The following is a 23,166-nucleotide window of genomic DNA, read 5'->3' as shown; positions in this document are numbered from 1 at the left end:
ACAGAGTCAATCCCTGAGCTGAGAACAACGGTCTCTGATGAGGAGGGTCGTATATATATATATACACATATATATATACATACACGTATATATATACAGTACATACACGTGTATGTATATATATATATATATATACACTGTATATATATATGTGTATATGTGTATATATATGTGTATGTATATATATATATATACATACATATACACATATATACATATACATACATATATACGCATATACACACATATATCCACATACATATATATACATATATACACATACATATATATACATATATGTATATATGTGTGTATATACGTATATATGTATGTATATGTATATATGTGTGTATATATATATATACACACCCGTGTATATACTATATATATATATGTGTATATATATGTGTATATATATATACACATATATATACAAAGATACATATATACATACATTCATATATATACATACATATATACACATACATATATATACATATATATAATGGTTAAAACCTCACCTGTCGGTTGTGCAGATGTTCTGTTGTCGTTATGTTGGCGTCGTCCACAGAGGACAAAATTGTTCTGATTTTTTGAATGTTCTTCTCAATGGCCTTGAGTTCGCCCTCCATCTCTTCCACCACCTGAAAATGAGATTTAAAATGACTTGATTTCAGGACTTCAACATCAGTCACCATCAACCTGAAGTCTCTGATAAAAATGTATTAATCCTTCATATGAAACACTCACCACAGCAGCCTGTAGCAGCTGCGCCAATGGCTCCAGCAGGTGGCGCTGCATCTCCTGGACTCCTTGGTCATTCTGGTTCAGCGTGTCCTCCTGGGCACTGACGTCACACACGGCAGAAATCTCGTCCAGAACCGGCCTGAAGTTCTGCAACATGTCCCTGATCCTCTCTGAGTCGTCCAGGACCAGCTGTGGATCAGGGTTTAAAAAAAAAACAAAAAAAAAACAACCTCATCAAATTGCACCAGTATACATTTACATTTTTTATTTTTATTCCTGTAGCTGTGATCACAGACCTGCAGGGAGTTTGCGTGATTCTGGAGACTTTTGGCTGTTGTGAATGAGCAGGGAGCACTGAGCCATGCCTGTGCCTCATCCAGCCAGCAGAAGGCGCTGTACACAATGTCTTCAAACTCCTTTATACACACGGGGATCTGAAAACGATGGAAAAGTAAACACTGTTGTTGTTGTTGTTGCCTCTGTGCTCCACAGGTGAACGTACACGACACGACTCTGACCTTGCTGAGGAAGGACGTGCGGTTCTCCGCCATCTGTGATGCGTTCTGATAGAGCTGCAGTGGCTGCGTGAGGTGGTCCATGAGGACGTGGGCCTGAGCTGGCTGCTCCTCGGCCAGATCCTGCACCTCGCTTTCCAGCAGCATCAGCCGACTGTGCCACGAGTCCAGCTCATCCCAGACCAGCTGCAGAACGACATTTTAGCAGATATCTGATCAGGATCAGGATCCTACAAGAACCTTCTACTAGGAGTATGACAGTTAACTTCATAATAAAATAATTAAATATTAACATGTACTCATGCTTTAGGTTTTTTTTTCTTGTTTAAAGAGTTTAAAAAAATTGGTCTTTTTTTATCTGACAAATTTTTTTGCAATGATAACAAATTTGATGAGAAAAGAAGTGAAGATTTTGTCTTTCAAAAATGTGACCTAAATTTAATGACTTAAAAATCATTCAAATTCATAGCAAACTATGGGCCTTTAAAAAATTTTTTTTTGACCACGTAACATAACATCACATTTATTTTGTCAAGATTTTATGGTCAGTTTCAGAAACTCCTCATGTCTCCCAGAAATATTCAAGTCATTTGGAGTATTATGTGGATTTTATACAACAGTTTATTTAGTGAATCATTTTTCTTCAAAGTTCAACTCCAGATGCCTTTTACACCCACCCTGAGGACCTGCTGAGCTTCACCGACTGTTGGACTCCTCTGCTCCAGTAAGTCCTTCACTCTCTCCAGGCCTGAGCCCAGCTCCACGACTCGACCTGCCAACTTACCGACAGGATTATTTCCCTCCATCAGCTGTTAAAGACAAACCAAAGGAGACTTTAGTGGCTCGTGACACGTGAGCGGGGATTGATTTTTGGCGCCGTGTCTTGTTACCTTCTCCTCTGCTCTCTGCAGAGACAGCTCCACTTGTCGGAGATGTTGGCTCAGATCTGCAGGGATCTCCGTGTACTGTTTCTGCAAACCCTCCACGATGCTCCTCAGCCTGGTCTTCTGGGAGAACAAATCCCTGCAGAGCTCCTGTCGGCGGAAAAAAGACATGTAATTTATTTAATTAATTCCTCTTTTTTTTTTTTTTTAATACACCAAGGAAAGGTTTGCCAAAAGTTTTGCTTGGATGTATTAAAACTCAGAGTGCACCTGTTGTAGGCTGGGGTTCAAACACGTTTCCATCTTGTTTTGAATGTGGAGTGTGTCTTTCTCCACCTCCTCCATCTCCTGTTGGACTCGGCTCCTTTTATTCTCCTCTGCCTGAGCTGCAGCTACAACCAGCAGGTTCTTCTCTTTCAAGCTGCAGAGAAACGGCATCTTCATTCAGCACCTTTGATATAAATGACTCATCGCTTCACACACACACACACACACGTGTGTGTGTGAGAAAACAAACCCCACCTCCTGACGTTCTCCTTGATCTCCACCAGTGTTCTCCCCACAGGACCTGGACTGCTGGGATCCTGGGAGTCTGACAGGCTCAGGGCATGCTCCAGTCGGTGCTCCAGGGACGATAAGGCCTGCTGCTCCAGACCGGCCAGGTGGACCTCGGCCTGAGCTAGAAGCTCCTGGGGTTTTTCATGAGTGAAGCTCACGGAGGAGGAGTCCGGAACCTCCGACTGAAGACGGGCCAGGAAACTACAACACTGCTCAATCTAAAGGGAATAAATACAAATATGTTTTATCAACAGTTTTAAAGTGAATTATTGTTGATAATAATGGCTTAAATGTGTAAAATGTTCAACTGGGCCAACGTAGCGTTCAACTATTACAAGTGTTGACGGATTACAAATTCACGACTTAGTAGCCAACAACAAGTAAATAAAACAACAGCCCAGAGGCAGCTAAAACTAAGTTAGTTTTTTAAATTATTCAGTCAAATGTAGAGTAAATAAAAAAAGTCAAAACACAAAACATAAACTAATAAAATCCTATTTAAATTAGGAAACACAACAGTTAAAAGTTAGACAAAATGGTTAATTGTCAAAAGCTAATTAATCCTAATTTAGAAAAAAAAAAAATTAAAACAAGGGCTAACTCACACTTGTAGTGATGTCCTTCCACTCTTCTTGTCGTTGCTCTATATGCGCCATCAAGAGGCCAATGCCACGTCGTAATGACGACCAGTGGCGCCAGAGGGCGCCCGGCTCACCATCTTTACTGTCACCACACCCCTGTATGGGACACCCGGCCCTCAGGTCCTCGATCCTAACGGCGAGGCTGTAGAGATCCTCCATCAGAAGCTGGTGGAGAAGAGGATGTTTGTACGTTTAAGTTGGTAAATACAGAACAAACGTGTATAAAAAACCAAACTTTTTCACTCACCGTTGCTTCCTTTTGCTGGGCAACGCATTTCTCGTACGACGTCACTTGAGCCGCGGTGCATTCTGCAAGTCTGATTTCAAGAGCAGAAAGCTGCTGCCTCATGTTTTCATGCCACTTCCTGTGGCTTCTTTGACCCGTTACACACCTGTAAACAAATACTTGTATTATTGTAGTCACAAAACGAGACGCGGTGCGTTTTTTTGTACTGCATGACACACAGTAATACCTCTGCAGAGACTCCAGCCTGAGCTGAGCCTGAGCCTCCAGCACGGCCCTGCCCACCAACAGCTGGCTGACCAGGCTGATGTGAAGTTGCTGGACTTCAGGTTTAGAGAGGCAGGGCTCCTGGGGGACAAGTTCTTCCAGGTGGCAGATGTGAGCCTGGAAGCCATCCTCCAGAGCTTCCAGAGCCTGCTGGGTTTGTCTCTGTTCCTCAGTGCAGTCCAGGAACCGTCCTGGAGCTGACAAAAAGGTGGCCTCGGCGTTATGGAGAAAGACGATGGCTCCTTGAGCGGCCCACTGGTAATCCTTCAAGGATTCTCTGGCCTGGGATAAAGTCTCCTGTTGGACAAAGTTCCAAAAGTGAAGCAATAACTTTAAGAAAACGTAAACTAAAAAAAATATTAAAAAAAAAAACTTTAAATCATACCATTTGGGAGTGACATTCTTGCATGGTCTGGTCCACCAGTGGGTGAAGCTCTTCACAGTTCCTCAGGCCACTTCTGCCTAGAGCTTCCAACACCCTCACTGCAGACTGCATATTTCTCCAGAGGGCCCAGTATCTTCTTAGTGCACCATCTATTTTCCTCTCATCTGGACACACCGTCCTCAGTTCCTCCAGCTCAGCTTTGGTTGTACGGAAAAGCTCCGTTATCTCTGAAAGTTCTGAAGAAAAGCTTCGTCTCGACAGAAGCTTGGACTCAAGGCGTTTGATCTCCTCCGTGACGGAATGTTCCCAGGACACCAAGGTTTCCACGGTGCGATGAATCTTACGCCGCTCTGACCGCAGCTCAGACGGGTACAGCTCCGGAGCTATGGCCTCCAGCTGGTCTCCAGCTTCCTGGCACTGCATCTTCACCAGAGGAAGTTCTACCAGCAGCGTTTGGCACAGTCTGAACCTCTCGCCGACACTGACGGCTTTGTCTCTGGCTTTTTCGATTTGCTCTTTGGCAATGTTCTCAGACTCTTCCATTTGTCTCCTCAAGTGCAAATATTTCTCCTGCTCGAAAGCACTGAGATTAAGAGCTTTGCATCTGTCCTGGAGTTCTCCAACGGAGCCCAGAAAAGCACTCCTCTTGGCCTCACCACAGTGCTGGAGCTCTTGTACCTGGCACTGGTTCTCCATGAGCATGTGCATCACTCGGGCGACCGTCGACAGGGTCTCCTGTGCAGAAGGAAACCTCTGTTTCTCCAAATCTTTGGAAATCTGTTTCAAATGACCCAGAATACTCGACAGCTCCTCATCTGAGGACGTTCGCTCCTGAATCAGCTCCTCCAGCTCCCAGCACTTTGCTTCTTCATGAGCTAGAAGACCATCTAAGTCTGTCCAGAGACCTGAGATCCGATTGACAAGGTATCGGCTCTCTCCCGGACTTAGCTCCGCTGCGATGTCCTCGCAACCTTCTGCCATTTCTTCCACCAATTGTAGCCGATTTCGAATCTCCTCCGTGGCTAATTTGTGCCTCTCCGCTTCAAATTGCAGCTTTTGAACGTCTTCCGTGGAGATGTTCTCCACAGCAGCACCTTCATCTGTGGTAGCATGTGACTCCACCAGCCAGGTCTCCGTGCTTGCGAGCTGGGACAGCAGCTTCTCCCGCTTTTGAAGGTTATTCTTCATGGTGTCAAGAACATGAGCTAAACTGTCGGCGATAGCTTCATAAAGGTCTTCCACCGTCTTCAGCACTTGGTCACCTTCTGCCCTTTCCATGTCAGAGAGTTCTTCTTTCATCTCATCGACCTGGGCCTGCATCTTGGAGCGTCGGGATAAAATGTCAGTCTGAAATTTCTTCATGTCAACAATTTGTCTCCGAGCCTCCTCTGGGAAAAGGGACAACTTCTTCCCGACGCAGATGTGATGTTCTGCCTGTTTGGCCCAAACGATCAAGTCCTGCAGCTGCTTGTTGATGAGGATCGAAGAAGAACCTCCAAAGATCTCTGTGGAGGCATCTACTGATGTCCTGGTGACATTCAGAATTGCTTCCAGCTCCTTAAGTTTTCTTTGGATTTCATCCTTCTCTTTTTGACCCAGAGAAAAATGGACAAGAGAATCAAACTGGAATTTCTGGTGTTGATAAAGTTGGTTGTAAAGTTTAACGTCAGTGGACAGACAGACTAGTTCCAGGGCGCTTTTGTTGTCGCTGCTTTGGACACTTAAGTTCTTGAGATCTTCAAGCTTGGTCCTCAGACCTTCAGCCTCTTTAATAATGACGGATGACTGCAAGGCAGAGTTGGTGGCGTGTCGTAAAGCTCTCTTGATACTTCCCTCCAACAGCCTCCATTCCTCTCGAACATCTCCAAGTTGGGCCTGGAGAGCGCCAGAACTTTCACAATCGCTTAAGTGAACGGAACACTGGCTGCTCAAGTTCAGGAGCTTCTCCATCATGTCCTTCTTGTGCTCCATGGTTTTCAGCAGGGCTTGAAGTTTCTCGGCTTGAACGGCGCTGCTCCCCAAAGCATTTCTAAGAAAACCGTGGAAAAAAACATCAGTGTGGGATACACGTGGTTGAGAAGACGAGGAACTCTACGAAAGATGAATGAGGAACGTGACTTACAGGCTCATGTTCTCCTTCTCAGCAGCTAAGACCTGCAGGAAAGCTCTGAGCATCTTCATCTGTTTGTGATATCGTTTCACCTGGTCCAGCTGAGCTGCTTTCACCTGCACCGTGGCGGAGGCGTCTAACAGGGCCGCGCTCCACTGACCTTCAGCTCGCCTCAAGGTGTTCGGGTCACAGTCCTGAGCAGAACTCACGCTTTTCATGTCGGCCACACTCTTCTCCATGCGGGACCTGAACTCCTGCAGCGGACAGGACGGACTTTAGACCAGATTTTTTACAGACGTGGTGGTGAAAAATTCCCTGACACTCCACACTCACCTCTGCCTCCTCCAGCTGTTGAGCCATAGCTTTAGCATCAAGCTGGGCCGGTCGATATCGACATGCCAGGATCTGCTGGACAGTTCGTGTCATCCGGATCTCTGGTTCGCCCGGAGAGGACTTCAGATACCAATTCAAATCGACATGTGGCGCCCTCTATTGACAAACAAGAATAATACACGAGCGAATGTGGTTACTAATTTAATTAATTTAATCCCTTTGTTGGTATATCAATATTTGAAGAACAGATTTTTTTATTTGTCATCTGTCAAGTTTTATCATTATTGTTTAATTTTTCCCACATTTGGACTCCACCTAAATCCCAACATCATCCCATCTTCTTTCTATCTTCAGTGTTCCTGGTCAGAACTGTTTGTCTGCATGAATGTCAATATTTAGAACTCTGCCGCCATCCTTCATCTCCTTATCAGCTCAGAAAAAAAGAAATAGCGACACAGGCAGAGCGACAGAAAGAAAGGGGGGGAGGAGGGTAAGGATTTGGGGGAAAGGACATTGAATCTTGATGGTGAAATGCAAAATTCAATGCTCTCAAAACCAAAGAAAATTATCCTGAATATAATATAAATGGCAAATGGGATTGAAGGACATACAGCCTACAATCTGTGGCTGATTACAGCCTTCAGGAAGTCATTGTATCCTTTGGATGCTTCCTGTATGACTTCCTGTCAGCAGCATCATGGGAAGGCAGCAATCAGAACAGCGCTGTTTTCACTCTTACTTTTAACTTCCAGTAAATAAATGTCTATGTGAATATATGTTTTTTAAATTAATTTTAAATCACAACCATTGTCCTAAAACGTCAACAAGAGAATTCTTAAATAAAAAATATTTGGAGACCCAGTAACAGCTCAGGTCCGTCCCGGCACATACTCACATTTATGATGTTGCTTCTTTCCACCAAACTCTGTATGTCGGACCAAACGCCCAGCATGATGACGGATGTGTCGGCACTGAACGTGATTTTCTCCTCGGACGACAGACCCAGCTCCGTCCTCCCAGGCTCCGTGTCTCCTTCTTCTTCTTCGTCTGGTGGCATGTGAGGCTGCAGAGTCAGACGACAGGGGCGGTGTCAGAGGTTTAACCTCACGGTCCTTTCCTGTGTTTGCCTACAGTTGCTTCCTGTTTGTGGTAACTACTACAGTGTTGACAGTGGCCCAGCGAGTCAGTACAGTTGACTGAAGAATGTCAGCAGCCCTCGGCCCCCGGGGACGAAAGAACATTTGTGTGTCTGTCGGTAGACACAGAGAGTGCGGCTTCTCGTTTGGAAAAGAAAATACCTGTGATAAGTAGGTTAGAAGGGCAGGCACCTCCTCCTGACAACACTTACTCCTCTCTGGTAAACAAACAGGGGAGTTGCCTTTTGAAACGTTAGGGAAGAGTATAGGTGCAAGACAGCACAAAGTAGATTAAAGGCTTTACCACTGCCTTTTCAAAACAGTGGCCCGGGGGCCACGTGCTGCCAAGGCTCTACCTCTGAGAGGCCCAGTCTGTGGACATTTAAGAAGCTGGGAGAGAAACAACGAAATACAACTTGTAGAGAGAGAAACTTTGGATGCAAAAAAAAAAGAGACTATTATTATTATTTTTTTAAAATAGGAAAAAAATTCAAAGTGGTTCAAAACATGACATTCATTTTTTTTAAAATAGGAAAAAACTTCAAAGTGGTTCAAAACATGACATTCAAATGTCAAGTGTGGAGAGAAAGAAAACAAACTAAAAGCAAAAGAGTTGCAGCCAAATTGAGGGCAAGGTTGAAAAAGAGAGAGAAAAAGAACAGAATGTCACCAACGTTTGACCCACACCCACGGAAGGACAGAACTCTGGTGGTTTGTAAATGTCAAAAAGAGAACAGTTTGGTTATAATTGACATTAAAAGATGAGGAAGATTTAACCAGGACACGTGTGTTGTCCCCTTGCTGGGAGCACCACTGTGCTCCTAACCTTTACTTTCCAGAGTTAAAAAAAAAACAAAAAAACTTTTCCAATTGATATTTTTAAATGGTTTATAATTTGTATAGATTCTCATATTTAAACTGTACTAATTCAACAATATAAGAGATTTGATGACAAAAATACAACAAAAGACTTTTAATGAAATCCCACCTGTCTGTGTGTTCCCTCAGTGTCCTCCAGAGACGCTGTTAACCTGACGTCACTTTCATCCTCCAGCTGTAGAGCATCTCCTCCTCCATCTCCCTCCTCCTGAAGTTCGGACCGCGGGCCTTTAGAAGAACCTCTTCCTCTCTCTGCGTTTCCTCCTTCTGCCGACTCGGCACGTTCTTCAGCCGTGCTCTGTGCAGCGTCAGCAGCTCCCGTCGTCTGCCGGCTGTCAGCCACAGCAGGTAAGTGGCTCCCGGTGACGGCAACTCCGCTCTGGACTGAACTTTTGACAACACTCAGGACTGTTGGCTTCACAGTGTGACAGAAAGCTGTCAACTCCGGTCTGACACCTGGAGACGTGGTCTGACACTGGGGGGTTCTTAATAATGTGGCACCGGTAGATTTTACCTCATTTGACTCCGTCTCTGCTGCTTCAGTTTCAGGAGTCGGTAAAGAATCAGCCTTCAAGTCAGACTCATCTGTTCCAGGATGATATAACGCAACGTGAGACGTGTCTTCTTCGTACCAGCTGGTTCCACGCACCTCCTGTTGGTACACAGGTGACTCCAGGTCCACCATTATTGTAAACTTCTTCCTGGGTCTCAAACTGAAACCCTGTTTTTTTTCTCCACCTCCTGCCTGTTCTGCCAGATGATTCTCTACAAAGTCTGTTTCATCTGATTCAGCATCGAACGCTGAAGTCAGAAGATCCAACTTCTCCTCAGGGATTCTGCGGCTGAACTCTAGCTCATTTTTATTCTTCTGCTTCTGCCGTGGCTCCATTTCCAACATAATTGAAAACAGGTTCTTTGGAGTCAAACTCATTTCCTCCTCAGGTTCATAAGAATCTGTCATTCTTTCAAACTGTTCTGATACTGTTGCAGTTCCACTTTTGGAAACGGCAAAATTGTGACACGTTGCTGCCGTGGATGTGTCACGGGGAGATGAACTGATTGTGCCGGTATTTCCTGTCGTGGCTGACAGAGAAATACTGTCTTCCTGCCGAGATGGTAGGCTCTGGGTGGGACCAAGAAGTGGATGTGATAGTGATGATGCACCAGTTGTTGTGATTTTATTTCTAAAACACACCTTCTTATCATAACCACTATCGTTATTTGACTTAGAGTCGGACGACGACTGCATACTTGTCGGAAACTTCTGTTGGGGTTTCAGGAAGGTTAGTAAACATTCGACAGAAACGTCGTCTCCATCTGTAAAAATACTGTTTTTTTCCGACTGTTTCAGCATAAATCCTTCTGTGGTCAGCTGAGTGGAGGCCTCTTGGGTTCTTATCTTGTTGTCATCATCATCTTCAGAGGAGTCCTCCACAGCTACAGGAACAGGAGGAGACTCTGGAGGAGCAGCAGCTGGACATGATGGTTCACCGTTTTCTCCACAGGTCTGTTTATCATCCAGTTCCTCATCACCTTGACCTTCTACCATCTGTGAACTCAGAGAAAACTAAATGAGCATCTCTGCCACAGACAGACCATATCACCGACATCTTTAGGTAAAAATGGTGAAAGAAAAAAAATCTCACTGAGTTTGAAGATGAGGCAAGACATGAAACCAGGCTTTCATTCAGAGCGTCTGAAACATTTGTTTCCAGCTCCTTCGCGACTTCTGCTCCAAAAATGTTTTCAAGGACGTCAGTGTCTGACAGGACGTCTCTGAGAAACTGCTGACGCTGCAGACGTTCAGCCACAGTCGTCTGATGAAGAACACACAGACGAAGAGATGTTGACAACAAGAAACTTTAAAATGTACCTGAACTAACTTCTGTTTCTGTGTTGCACAAACAGTGCCACACGGTGGTCAATCTGGTGTGTTGAAATGTGTGAGTGGAGGTTTACAGTGACGTTAAATAATAACATGCCGATGACAGATGAGATGAAGATGATTCCTCTGTTGTCATTACAGTAACAAACAGCAGTGGTTTGTTTTTAATCAGAATAAATAGTAGGAATAGAATAAATTATAAGCATAAAAAGACAAATACGTATGAATACATATGAAGACTACCAGCAGTAAATTTAAATATAGGTTTTGGAGAGGATGTCTTCATGCAATGTCAATACAAATATATACAAGTTAATATAATATTATTATTATTACTATTGTTATATTGTGATTTCGTGCACACCACCACCAACCACACGGTGGAGTAAGTGGTCAGGGAACTTGCCTTACGGCAAGAAGGGCATCAGTTCTCTGGTTTGACTGCTGAGACCCCCCCGTGTCTCACACCCCCCGTCCCCACAATGAATGTTGCTCAAAAACACAGAGTGTCAGAAGCTGAAACTTCAGACAAAATAAAGACCCGTGACATTTAAAGAAAGACAAAGACCCTGCTGAGTTAAACATTTTATTCAGAAAAATACCACGTTTGGTTTCCTAACTTTTAACATTTTAGCTGACGCATTTTGGCAAAGTGGGGTTTCAAGCTAATGGCCAGTGAAGGTCCGGCCCATTTATAATACTTATTCTGAATATTTTTTTTATAATGGACTTAGATTAGATGTAATTGCCCATGGTAAAAGCAGAGGCCTGTGTTGTGGTGTTTTATATAAAAACAGGCGTGTCACGTGTGTTACCTGTTGGCAGAGCTGCAGCTGCCTGACGTTTTCTACAAACTCCTGCTTCTTTTGAAGAAAAACTGACCGTAGGCTGAAGTTAGGACACAGAAAAGACGAAGGAATTAGGAAGTTGTAAAGTTACAAAAATGATCATTTACTCCTTTACATTAGAATTTTAGATATTTATTTTCTTCTGTACCATTTTTCTCAGGGATGACTGAACAAAATGTCTTATGTACTTGAAAAGTTTTTTTCTGCACAGATTGAAAATAAAGTTATTCTACTCTATAAACTTTTTAAAACCAGGAATGATCAAAACCTGTGAAAGTCTTCTGTGACTCTGTCCACAGTAGAAATCACATCTGCAGGACGCGTTTCTTCTGAGACGCTTGAAGACATCTCCATCAGTCTACGATCAAAATGTTTCTTCCAAAGACATCTCCATCAGTCTACGATCAAAGTCCTGAAAGAAGAAAAAAAAATTAAATTGAAGAAAATCTCTGATTCGACAGCCATTCAAGTAGAAACACAGGTGAAATAAAACATTTTGAAGCCATTTCTGGTTATGTTTAGCAATTATTATCATATGTCACCTGTAGGGTGCGCCACTGCTCTTTGAGCTGCCTCACGTCACCAACAGCTTCTTGGTCAAAACACAGATTTCTATCTTTTTCATACACGTCTTTCAGCTGTCTCTGAACACTGGAGACCTGGTTGCTGTTCCCCTGGAGAAGCGGCAGGATTTCTCTGACGCTGCCGTCTAGCTCCCTCTGCTGGCTTACGACGTCATCAACCTGCAGGAAGAGGCAGGCCTGGGCTTCAACTGCTCCACTATCAGAGAATGACAGGTGTATAAAAGATATATAAAATAAGTATATAAAAATATATTCATATACAGTGTGAATTAAATAGGAATATCACAAAAATATCAACCAAATTTATTCCCCAAACTAAAGTAAAAAAAAATATATATTACCCAAATATTGCAAAGAAAAATTACACAGTAAAATCACCTAAATGTTGCAAAGAAAAATTACACAGTAAAATCAAATTATTGCAAAATACTGTCCAATAAATAATACCAGTGACACTCTGAGGTACATCGACCTTATACTGAATATTTACCTCGCAAAAGCAGCGCCAGGGCAACGCCCTTTGAAATTTGAATTTGTGCTGTGTGTAATTATTTACACAGCTGAGGCTGCAGATGATTGGTTGATATAAAGTCTGGTACCTGTCCACATCCTGGACGTTCCTCTGTGTCTGTTCCTCAGCCTCAGTGAGGAGCAGCTGTGTGTTTTTCACCTCCTCCTGCAGCTGGATGACTGCTACACACAGAGTCTCCAGACCGTCGCCGCTGGAGATGCAGGTCAACAGCCGCAGGTCCTCCAGAACACCCTCTGCCTGCTCATCCTGGGTCTTCAGCTCCAGAGACAGACCCTGTAGAGAATATAAAAATAAAAATGAGTATCTCTATCATCATTACGTTCAACCTTGAGTGTGGTTATAATCTGTCACCTTTAGTTCTGCTCGGGTCGTGACAACGTCTGAACCACCCAGACTGTGCAGAGAATCCTGGATCTCTTTTAAAGACTCGAAGCACTCGGACGTCCTGGCGGTGATTTGTCTCTTCACGGCTTCCATCTGCCTGAAGACATCCTCCGCTTCTGAAACAAGTTCCTTCAGCTCCTCTAACTTCTTCCTCATCTGTGTCACAGCCATCTGGACAGGAGGAAATGAACATTTTAAACACTGTCCACGTGTCATTTTAATCCAGCATAAAAGTTAAAAGTTAAAATTTTGTTGGACCTGCAGTTCTAGTGGTGGATCTGTGCTGTTGGTCAAAGACTGAACCTCAGTGATTCTTCGTTCAAAATGCTCCACGTTCTTCTCCTGGACGGCAAACTCGTTCTAAAGGCAGAAGGCGGGTCAATCTTTGCTAGATAAGATAAAGATTATCCTGGAGAGACATTCAAAAGTGAACGTATCAGCATTTTACCTGCAGTGTCTCAATGTCCTCCTCTGACTGGAACGATGGAGACTGGACAAACAAGGACAGCTTACTGTCCGTCCACTTTTCCACCTCCACTCTCAGCTGAAGAAGTCCGTCCCACAGAGTCATGCCCAGGTACAGGTTCTCCAGGTGGGAATCTGTTCTCTCTGAGATCTGGAAGGAGATTTATTTCATGACTAGCTTAGAAATTTATTCATCTGATTTATGGGATCATTTTAATTTAAATAAATGAGCTTACATCCAGCCAGCTGTCCCTAAGGGAGTCGGCCTCATTCTCAAACTGGACGACGTCACACTGTGTCATGTGACGCAGGTGAGTGTGGAGCTGCCTGCAGACCCTGCGCACCTCCTCAATGGTGGAGCCAACGCGCTGCAGCTCACCTTTGACCTCCTGGACCTGAACCATTCAAACACACACACACAGAGAAGAGAGTCAGCATCATCTGTAACTGTGTGAGTCCTACAGCAGACCGAGGCCTTGTGGTCTACCTTAAAGTATAACCTCTGCAGGTTGTCTTTGCCCACGTACGACCTCCGTTCCCTGATGGTAGCTTCTGCTGCCTGCAACTTCCCACTCAGCTCCGCTCGCAGGCCCTGGAACCTCTTCATCAGCTCAGCGAGGAAGTGGCAGTGGTCCAACCTGTGGGTCATCCACACCAGGTCACGCAGGTAGAAGCTGGAGGTCACATTAAGGTGCTAACGTTTAATATCAACATCATCATTTACCCTTCACTGACGACTCTTCTGGTCTCCTGCCAGACCTCCAGCACCTCACTGTTGGGACAGAAACTTAATGACGGTGAAGCTTGGATGAACTGCAGCTCAGAGAGGAGGCCGGAGAGTCGGAGCTCCAGCTCTGTCAGGACACGTGACCTGGAGAAGACGAGGACGATAAGTCAGTCCAGAGATGGAGAAATGGAACGATGAGAGAAAAAACAACCACAGCATTTTGATGAAAACTAATAGACTTTGATGAAGACTAATAGACTAAAGACTATATATTATACTAATACTCTGAGGTCAATTAAAAGACAAACATTTAAGAATTGTTTGAATAAAATAAAAGATGTAGAAATAAAAAATATAAAAAAATGTATATTTAAAAAATATTATAGACTTATGGTGTCAGAGGTTATACCTATTATGATTAAAAATACAGTGGAACCTTAGTTTTCGAACTCAATTCGTTCCTAAAGGTTCGTTCGTGAAGCGAAAAGTTCGAAAACTGAAACCGTTAGAATCAATGTAAAATGGATGACTCCGTTCCTGGACCCTGGATGACTGCGAGTTCAAACTGTTACAACAGTACGTTAAAACACGGAACCAATGAAAATAATCGGATTCAACAAAAATAAAAAAAATAAACACAACTGAATAAAGACTTAAAGCCATACACAGGAACGGTGATTTCGTTCCTCCTTACCGCCGCTGAGGAGTCGTGATCGGACAATGTTCGCCAACTGCTTCTGGTTGATCCAAATCAGCAGCAAAATTTCCATTTCTTCTAATGTCTGAGATCTTTTCTGGTTGATCACAGTCGCTCCTTCGACAACATTGGCTTCTTTTATCGCGTCCTTGTTTTTAATTATGCTAAAAATCCACGACTTTCCATATCGTAAAGACAGATCTGAAACACGAACATTTCTTCACTTGTGTTGTTGTTCTCACTACTTTTCTTTTCTTTATACTTTCACTAGCGTTTTTAGGTCCCATGGTGATTTATGGAATAAAGAAAAAATCAAAATCAGACAAAAGTTCTCAGCGCGTATACTCCGAGGCTCGAGTGACGTCACACGCTCAATCAATCACTCAGTGATCATCTGCTGCCCACGTGGTATTGTTGGCCTGTTCAATCGCTGCAATTTTGAGTTCAAAATGTTTTTTCGACAACTAAGGTTCCACTTGAAATGAATGAAAAATTTAAAAAAAAAATAAAAAATAAAAAAAATATATATATATATACACATTTAAGTGTCAGAGTACTATACTATATTGAAAAATATTTTTAAATATTATCTTTGGTGTTAACAAACGTTAATAAATACAAAATAATAATAAATAAAAAGTAAAAAAAGTGTCTGAAACTTCTTAATTTTTGTTAATATTCTTGTTAATATTCTTGTTAATATTACACCGTGAGCTCTTCGTCTCCGGGTCATTAGGGCAGCTGTGTTTTACCTGCGCTGCAGAGCAGGAAGTGTGGCCTCCTGGAGCTTCCGACATTCAGCTGCTCCCTGTACGTCCCTCAGTGCTGTGACCAGAGCTGCTCTCCTCTGGAGGAAGTCCTCCTTCTCCTTGGCCTGGCCTCTTCTTCTTCTTCCTCTTCTCTGTTTCTCAGCATCTTCGTTTGACCTCAACACCTGTGATGTTTGCTCTTGATTCCCGCCCCTGTTTGAATCTCCTTCTCCATCCAGGAGATTAACTTCAACATCCAGCCTTGTCTCCTTTCCCACCTCACTTAGAGGGACAGGAGGAGAAGGTTCTTCCTCGAGTGTCACCTCCTGCTGCGGTGCATCACCTGCAGCCTCTGCTAGACAGGGACTTGGATTCATCTCGTCTTCGTTCCCCTGGCGTGGTCCTGTCGTCTGGGGTTGTCTCGCCAGTTTCTCATCGGCCTCGTCTTGCTGCCGGCTCGTGTCCAGGTCCGCCAGGAGGACCGGGATCTTGGCCTCCACGTCCCTCACAATGGCCAAGAACTGATCCACGGCCTGAGCAGCAAACTTGACGTCCCTCAGATGCTGCCTGAACTGCTGGAGGTCAGTGACGACGGCACCACCGGGGAGAACCTCAGGGGCGGCTGTGGGTTTGAGGGTTCGTCCCTCCGTTTCACTGCTCTGCTCTGCTTGATTTTCCAGCGAGTCATTGGTAACCCCGAGTGATGCCAGGGACATGGGATCATTTTCAGAGCCCATCAGTTCAGTGGGTTTCTCTGTGTATGTCATCCTGATGCAAACAAATGTTAGAAAAACAAACGAAATGTTAGGGTTGGTCAGATGTTGAAAAAGAGGATGGAACACGACTAGAAGCTCCAGAAAGATTAATAAATATCCAGGTGATTTTCCCAAGGTGATAAATAGGAAATATAGAATTAATATATATATATTATTTCTGTTTTGTTTATTGGGTCACTAATGGAGTAAGAAGTGACACTTCCTCTTGCCTGTATTTTCTCAGATCAGGTCGTAGAAGTGAACTTTCATTCAACTCAAACCCAGCGGCCGTGATCCGTCACTTCTTCTAACTCTAACAGTTTTGTGGACCCGTACCTTTGCAGTACTTCCTGTTCAGAGGGACGGTCTTCCTGTGGTGGTGGTGCAGGTGCAGCATCAGTCCCTGGTAGGGTGTTCAATTCTGCCCCCCGCCCTGTCTCCAGCGTGTCCCTTCTGAAGACCACCTGAAAGACAGGAGAGACCGTGAGAGAAGAAGGGAGGAGGAGGTGGGGCAGCGCGGTCGATCCTATTACAGAGGATTAGAGCTCTGCAGCTGCTGCAGTTTCTCTACAGAACCAATGACTGAGCAGAGAGAGAGACAGACACAGAGAGAGAGAGCTGCTCAGAACATAATATATACTGTATGAAAGGAAGAGGTTTGAATACAGGCTCATTAACAACTGCCTGGACATAATAATAATAATAATAATCATTCATCTACATGACAACTTCAGTCATTGTGAAGAAAAAAAGCCAGAAAAAAGCAACTTTTCTGGCTGTTATGTAAAGATGTATAAATGTTTTTTTAGGTGAAGCAAACAGGACAAGAGGATAAAAACACATCAGATGTTTATAATTGCATGTAATAAAAATATATACATGTACATGTATCATATAATTTGTCCCTTTGTCCCTAAAGAGCTCATGCAAAAAAAAAAAAAAGTTTAAAAGAAAATACCTGAGTGCAGAAACATCTAAATATCACTATTATATTATTATTCAAAATACTCTTCAGCTTCAGTGTTTGTTTCAGTTCAGAAAATAAGACAAAACAAAACATATATAATAAGTTGTAACTTATAACTAAAACAAAGTCAATTAATGATGAAACCCTGGTGGCGATACCTGGACATGACGGTGCGACTGCCCACTGCTCCCTGTCACCTGTCCTGGATCAGTCCTCAGCTGCTCCTCCTCCTCTGCTCCTTCATGTGAAGACCGTTGGTTTAGTGTGAACTCAGCAGCTCCGACTTCTGTGGCTCCGTCCTTCCTTTTTGTCCCGGTGTCCTGACATCCCATTGGCAGGGCTTGATCATGCAGTAACTGTGAGTCCGTGTCAGGACGGGGACTTTGATTCTCGTGGTCCCAGTTTGGTTTCTGTGACAGACCGCCGTCTCTCTGTGTGTCCTGCGTCGTGTCAGTCGCTCTCAGCCCAGCGACTCCTCTGTGATCACGTTCCCTGCTGCGATCAGAAATATTCATCACAGAGACAGGTCACAGTCAGCTGTCGCCGGGCGACACAGGTGAAATAAGCCTACCTTGACTGAAGGAGGCAGCCTACCTACACTTGTACTTCGATGGATTCAAGACTCGTTAAAGAGACTTAAGTCATGTCTGATTCTCAGAAACTTCCAGATGCTACGACTGAACTTATTCAGTGTAATTTCCCTAAAAGTCTTCTTAAAGAATCTTCTTTAGTAAATGTTTTATTGGTTTGGTTTTGTAGTAAAAACACATATTTAAAAAAAAAATACATTGGAAAAATACATTTTAAAAAATAAATTTAATTTGGAGAATCATATTAATTAAAAATTTTTATGTCAACAAAAATTATCTATACAGGACTTTGGTTTAAAATCCACACATGATATATGTTAAACACACTCACAGCAGCTTCATGCATCAGATCAGTACCAGTTCAGACAAAACAAAGTAAAAAAAATACTGTAATTATTTCAATCATTCAAGGATCTTCTTTTTACCTGTGAGCCGTCGGCTCTGAAACCGTGTCAGTGAGTCGTGTCTCCTCTGCTCTGTCCACTTCCTTCAGCTGCTCCACTTCTTCTTCCACACATCTCTCCTCATCCACCACATCCTGATGGAAACAGAAGCGCCGTATGACTTGAAAACAACCGCCTTTTCTTCTCAGCTTTTATGTGGCTGAGTGTCACTGACTCAGTCGGATGTCACTGAGATGTTACAGGGTGGTGCACGTACCTGTTGACGCCGGGAAACCTCCTGGTCTGACCGCTCGGTGGTTGTACTTTGCCCAACAGACCAGGATGGAGTTCCTTCTCTGATCTTTGACCACAAGTCTGGAACAAAAGCAGACATTTCTATGCAAACAACCGGAGAGAGACACACAAAAAAATACATCATGATTAATCATGATTATTTGTGCAAATGGACAGCAGAATTATTCACAAATGATTATTATTATTCCATAAATTAATTAACATATTACTTGTTCATTTCAAATACCTCACAAAAAGGAATTTGCTTTAAGATAACTGACGGTAACTATTCAATTTCTCAAGCTTCCAAACTGAACTGTTAACATTTCAAATATGGCTCTGACAAAATAATAATAATAATAATAATAATAAAAACCTCTCCTACCTCCCACTGCTGTCGGACTGACTCAGAGAGGAACATCACATCCTCAAGCTGCTTCTCAGAGCAGAAAGTCGCACAATGTTCCACAGCCTCCAGAAACCCCTCGAGGACGACAGGCTGTAGGATCTCTAACGCCCACTGCATCATCACAGACAGACCACAAGGTAATCAAAACACACACACACACCCACACACACACACATATGGGAATCTGGTACAAAAACAAAGCAGCAGAAACCACAGAACCTCAAATGAAGGTGTGTTTTTCTAATGAAGATCCGTGGGGAAAAAAATAAAGTCTGGGTGTTGTTCATGGTAAAGTCATTCCTGGGCATGACTAAACCTGTGTTTTGTTTTTGTTTTTGTTTTTTTACATTTAACATAACAGGTGGAGAACAGGTTTGAAAAGATATTTCACAAAAGTTTCACAAACACATCCCACCAAAACTCAAATCTAGAATATTTGATTTAAAAAAACAACTGTATAGTGTAGGAATTTTCCTTCCAATGTTTAGGTTTAGCCGGCGTACCTGTTTCCTCTGCGCCTGTGTCGGTGAAATCTCTTTGCTGCTGAATAAGTCGATGGCCTGCTGGAGGCACCGCTGCAGTTGAACTCTGGTCGCCTCCAGTCGGCCGCTCGCCATCAGCTGAGCTTTGACTCGATTCTCCCTGCAGTGCATCACTGGATCCTGAAATGATAACAGACACCAATTTACATTTATACACATGTGCTGACATCATGGATGAATGATTAACTGCTGTGGATCAACACTAGTCCAACACTCTGATGAAGCTTGGTACCCCCTCTGGCGCAAAAAGAAACTACAAAAAAGTCCTTAAAAAACATGCAGTAATACATATATATATATAAAAAAGAGTTTTTGACGTTGGTGTGTAGGTACAAAAAAAGTCCATAAAAAACATGCAAAAATACTTATATAAAAAAAGAGTTTTTGACGTTGGTGTGTAAAGTGCTATTTTTACCACCAGGGGGTAGTAAAAAACTAAAAGATGCGGTTTTATGTGACAATTAGAAATGAGCAAAGGAGTCATAAAAGAGCCAACTGAAATTGAATCACTGGAGAATGTTTACACAATGTACCTTCACAAAAGTAAGGAAGTTTGACGTTACCTCCCTCTAGTGGATTAAAGATTTATTACAGTCAATACCAACAAGTTGGGGCAGACAAAAGTACAAGTCATATTCTGGAAGTTTACATTTTTGGAAATCAACATTGGGTTTGAAAGGAGCCTCCACCAAATGGTAGGTTTTTCTTTGTCTTTTATCTAAAAATACAGACCGAATAATTTGAAAACAGCCTGATTTTAATCACTAAAACATGTTCACACAGGTCTCCATGGCTTTGACAAGTTTTATCGTCACATCTTTGTCAAGTGTTGACCTGTGTGATGATTTATTCCATTTTCCCAGCTACCAGACCTGAGCACATGACAAAACCAAAATATAAATATACATATGAAAAATCTACAAGGAATGTAACTGGGTCTGACATTTTGGGACAGAGGTTTTTGGTATTTGTATAGTAAAGCGTTAACAGTTCTAAGCACAAGTCTTTAAACCACTTAAGGGATGCATTGTGTGCTGCATGTTGCTAGGATACACGTGGGTGTTGGGTCATTAGTCTGTCATCTGTATGAATTGTGGATCATTTGCCAACTGGGATTCTCCATGTTTCACTCCACACTTCTTAAATGACCACAGACTGAGCCGCGCTGAGGTTGTGTCTGAGCTGCAAGTGGGCCGCTACAAGGAATAGGCTAGCGGTACATTTTGCGATGTAAATTTTATACTAAGATTTAGCTTTTTTTTTTTTTTTGCTTCTATCTCTCTCCAACAGGCTCCTCATGTTCTCTGCCAAGAGTCAGAGCAGAGACCGTCAGACAAGACAATCTTGTGGTTGCTTTTTATTGGTTTAGCAGATGTGAAGTCATCAAGATTTTGGCTCCGAAGGCTCCGTCCTGCGCACGCGGGGTTACGAGGGGGTGTTTGGATTCAGATTACGGGCCGCTCTGCTCCACTGGAGCTCTATATTTAAACTGTGAACGAATGTCACAGGCGACTCGGGGTCTCTTTACAGCGGGTCCAGGAGGCGCTGCTTCGCCGCACTTCATCGTCTCACCAGTGAGTCAGCGGGTTTAAACTCATGACTGGCTTCACATCATGCAGAGTCTAACTACAGCGTAGCATCATTGATACAGTACCTCAACAGTCTGAGGGTTTCTTGGTTATTTAAAAAAATATATATTTAGAGCAGCACTTTTGATAAGGTTTTAGTTCCAAAAACTTCTTAAACACCTCCCTGAATCATTTGTCAAATATCTCACTTACTGTACAGGCTGTAAAATTTATAGGGGCTCAGGGCAAAATGTACTAGAAGTTTAGGAATTTGCCCTTTAAATTTTTTTTCTCATGTGAACAAAGTGTGAAATAAAAAAAGTGTGGGTTTTTTTTTTTGGTTACTGAGCATTGACTGCAGTGCTATTTCTGTCTTGTCATATGAAATATAATATTTACCCATTGATGTCGTGTCATTACAGCTAATGCTGCTCAATGTGGTTCACACCCTTTGTTTTTAATCCTCACATTTTTAACATTAATTCTCTTCTTCTTCCTCCTCCTCCTCCATGCCTGAACCAAACAGGTTGTTGAATAAAGGACAGGAGGACAGTTTGTTGTCTTTCTTCTCTCACCTGTCCCTGATTTAAATGTCAGTTCTCATGACAAACTATTTGTCCTAACTTAATAAAAACATAGCACCTCTGAGGTGTGGCCTTTATTCAGTGCAGCTTTCAGTACATGGTGTCTTAAACACATAGAACGTACCTTGGTGAGTTGAGCATTTCTCCAGGTGCTGTTTATAGTTTCCTTGACCTCTGGACGCTCCGCTGTTTGGACAAAATAAAAAGACAAATGTTTAAATAATTAAATTGCTTTTGGTTTTTTTTGTGTCTGTGTGTGTGTTTGCTGCAATCTTGACAACAGGTCTGTGTCTGCTGGCTTTGTGTCATCATCACAAGTACACTGCACATCTGTGTCTCAATGGGAACAGTTCATGTTGCATAGAACTTGTAATGATATTATGAGCACAGAAAGAGGTCATAAAAACAATTAACAACACACTTTCGATAAAAACATCAGATTCGTCCTTTAAATTATGTCCATTTACTCACACAAAAAAAGTTCACACAAACTACAAACCTACACCTGGAAGTCACCACTGAGACGCCGTCTCACTGCTGTGTAATGGAATTAATAATAAAGACGATCCAACAGCCAGATGTCGTAACCTACTCACCAGCGTGGAGGAAGCGTCAGACTTTCTGACTCACCGGTTTTATAACCACCAGACAATAGACCTACAGAACGTACAGTAACTACAGAGAGCGTCCATTTAAACAACATTAATAATCCCTCCTCCTCCTCCTCCTCCTGCTTCTCTTCTTCCTTCTCCTTCGAGTCCTCCTCCTTTCCCACTGGAGAAACCTCTCAGACTTTCTCCTTGTGATTAAGTCAGGCTGTGATTTTGGCAACAGGACCGTTTCCAAGACTCAGACAGACATAGATACTGACACACACACACATAAACACACTTGAACACACACTCTCAAGTGTACACAGAGCTATGACAGACTCCCAGACCGGAAGACAGACTCAGAGAGGTTGTTTTTGGCATGGATGGACTCAGTGAACGGAACCATAATATAAGTTTTGCAGCCAAAACATAAATCTTTGACTATATTAAACTCTATACTATTAATATGTGCCTGGTGTGTATTAATTCTTTATGTTCTTTCACATGTCTTGTACTCCTGGTATTCCTTCTTTTCCTAAATCTCAGGAGCAAAATATATTTACCTTTCTCCTATACTGTATATCTAACAAACTAGCTAGCGAGCTAGGTTGCACATTACATAAAAAAATATGTATTACTGTAGGTCAAGTATAACCTACAGTCGAACAAATTGGTTTGAATCCAAGATTTGTTTTTATTTTATACAACACTTACACCAACCTTTGTTTTTAAATAGTTTTTATTTTAAACTAAGCAGCTTATTTATGATAACCTGACGTTGCTGTCTGCTCCCCGTCCCCCTAAAGTCTTGTAAAATCTACTCCACAGGAGTCTTTCATTACATTTGACGTACAGTAGGAATTAACATCTACATTAATTAGTCCCTGACCATTAGTCTGTGATGAATGAAT

General features: G+C 42.7%; 1 protein-coding gene across 1 annotated transcript in view; it reads right to left on the bottom strand.

The window, feature by feature from the left end:
* The window catches only part of syne2a (spectrin repeat containing, nuclear envelope 2a), a 55,764-nt gene that overhangs the window by 30,398 nt on the left and 2,200 nt on the right, over positions 1-23,166 (bottom strand). Inside the window, exons 3-37 of the mRNA XM_017033843.2 lie at positions 21,787-21,848; positions 19,472-19,630; positions 18,946-19,079; positions 18,543-18,675; positions 18,308-18,420; positions 17,451-17,787; positions 16,662-16,789; positions 15,574-16,338; positions 14,122-14,268; positions 13,885-14,035; positions 13,634-13,792; positions 13,381-13,548; positions 13,191-13,292; positions 12,900-13,103; positions 12,616-12,821; positions 11,974-12,212; positions 11,701-11,803; positions 11,400-11,472; positions 10,346-10,516; positions 8,809-10,248; positions 7,580-7,747; positions 6,685-6,840; positions 6,364-6,605; positions 4,242-6,270; positions 3,819-4,153; positions 3,593-3,737; positions 3,310-3,510; positions 2,669-2,922; positions 2,417-2,567; positions 2,153-2,296; positions 1,940-2,071; positions 1,266-1,448; positions 1,044-1,181; positions 751-936; positions 522-644 (exon numbers count right to left, since the gene is read on the bottom strand). Of these exons, the coding sequence (XP_016889332.2) occupies positions 522-644; positions 751-936; positions 1,044-1,181; positions 1,266-1,448; positions 1,940-2,071; positions 2,153-2,296; positions 2,417-2,567; positions 2,669-2,922; positions 3,310-3,510; positions 3,593-3,737; positions 3,819-4,153; positions 4,242-6,270; positions 6,364-6,605; positions 6,685-6,840; positions 7,580-7,747; positions 8,809-10,248; positions 10,346-10,516; positions 11,400-11,472; positions 11,701-11,803; positions 11,974-12,212; positions 12,616-12,821; positions 12,900-13,103; positions 13,191-13,292; positions 13,381-13,548; positions 13,634-13,792; positions 13,885-14,035; positions 14,122-14,268; positions 15,574-16,338; positions 16,662-16,789; positions 17,451-17,787; positions 18,308-18,420; positions 18,543-18,675; positions 18,946-19,079; positions 19,472-19,630; positions 21,787-21,848 (9,581 nt within the window). The remainder of the gene's footprint in view (positions 1-521; positions 645-750; positions 937-1,043; positions 1,182-1,265; positions 1,449-1,939; positions 2,072-2,152; positions 2,297-2,416; positions 2,568-2,668; positions 2,923-3,309; positions 3,511-3,592; positions 3,738-3,818; positions 4,154-4,241; positions 6,271-6,363; positions 6,606-6,684; positions 6,841-7,579; positions 7,748-8,808; positions 10,249-10,345; positions 10,517-11,399; positions 11,473-11,700; positions 11,804-11,973; positions 12,213-12,615; positions 12,822-12,899; positions 13,104-13,190; positions 13,293-13,380; positions 13,549-13,633; positions 13,793-13,884; positions 14,036-14,121; positions 14,269-15,573; positions 16,339-16,661; positions 16,790-17,450; positions 17,788-18,307; positions 18,421-18,542; positions 18,676-18,945; positions 19,080-19,471; positions 19,631-21,786; positions 21,849-23,166) is intronic.

The sequence above is a fragment of the Cynoglossus semilaevis genome, chromosome 7 (genome assembly GCF_000523025.1).
Source record: "Cynoglossus semilaevis isolate Cse_v1.0 chromosome 7, Cse_v1.0, whole genome shotgun sequence".
NCBI classification, from domain to species: Eukaryota; Metazoa; Chordata; class Actinopteri; order Pleuronectiformes; family Cynoglossidae; genus Cynoglossus; species Cynoglossus semilaevis.
Note: the sequence above shows the minus strand (reverse complement) of the source record. Positions and strands in the feature narration are given on the sequence as shown.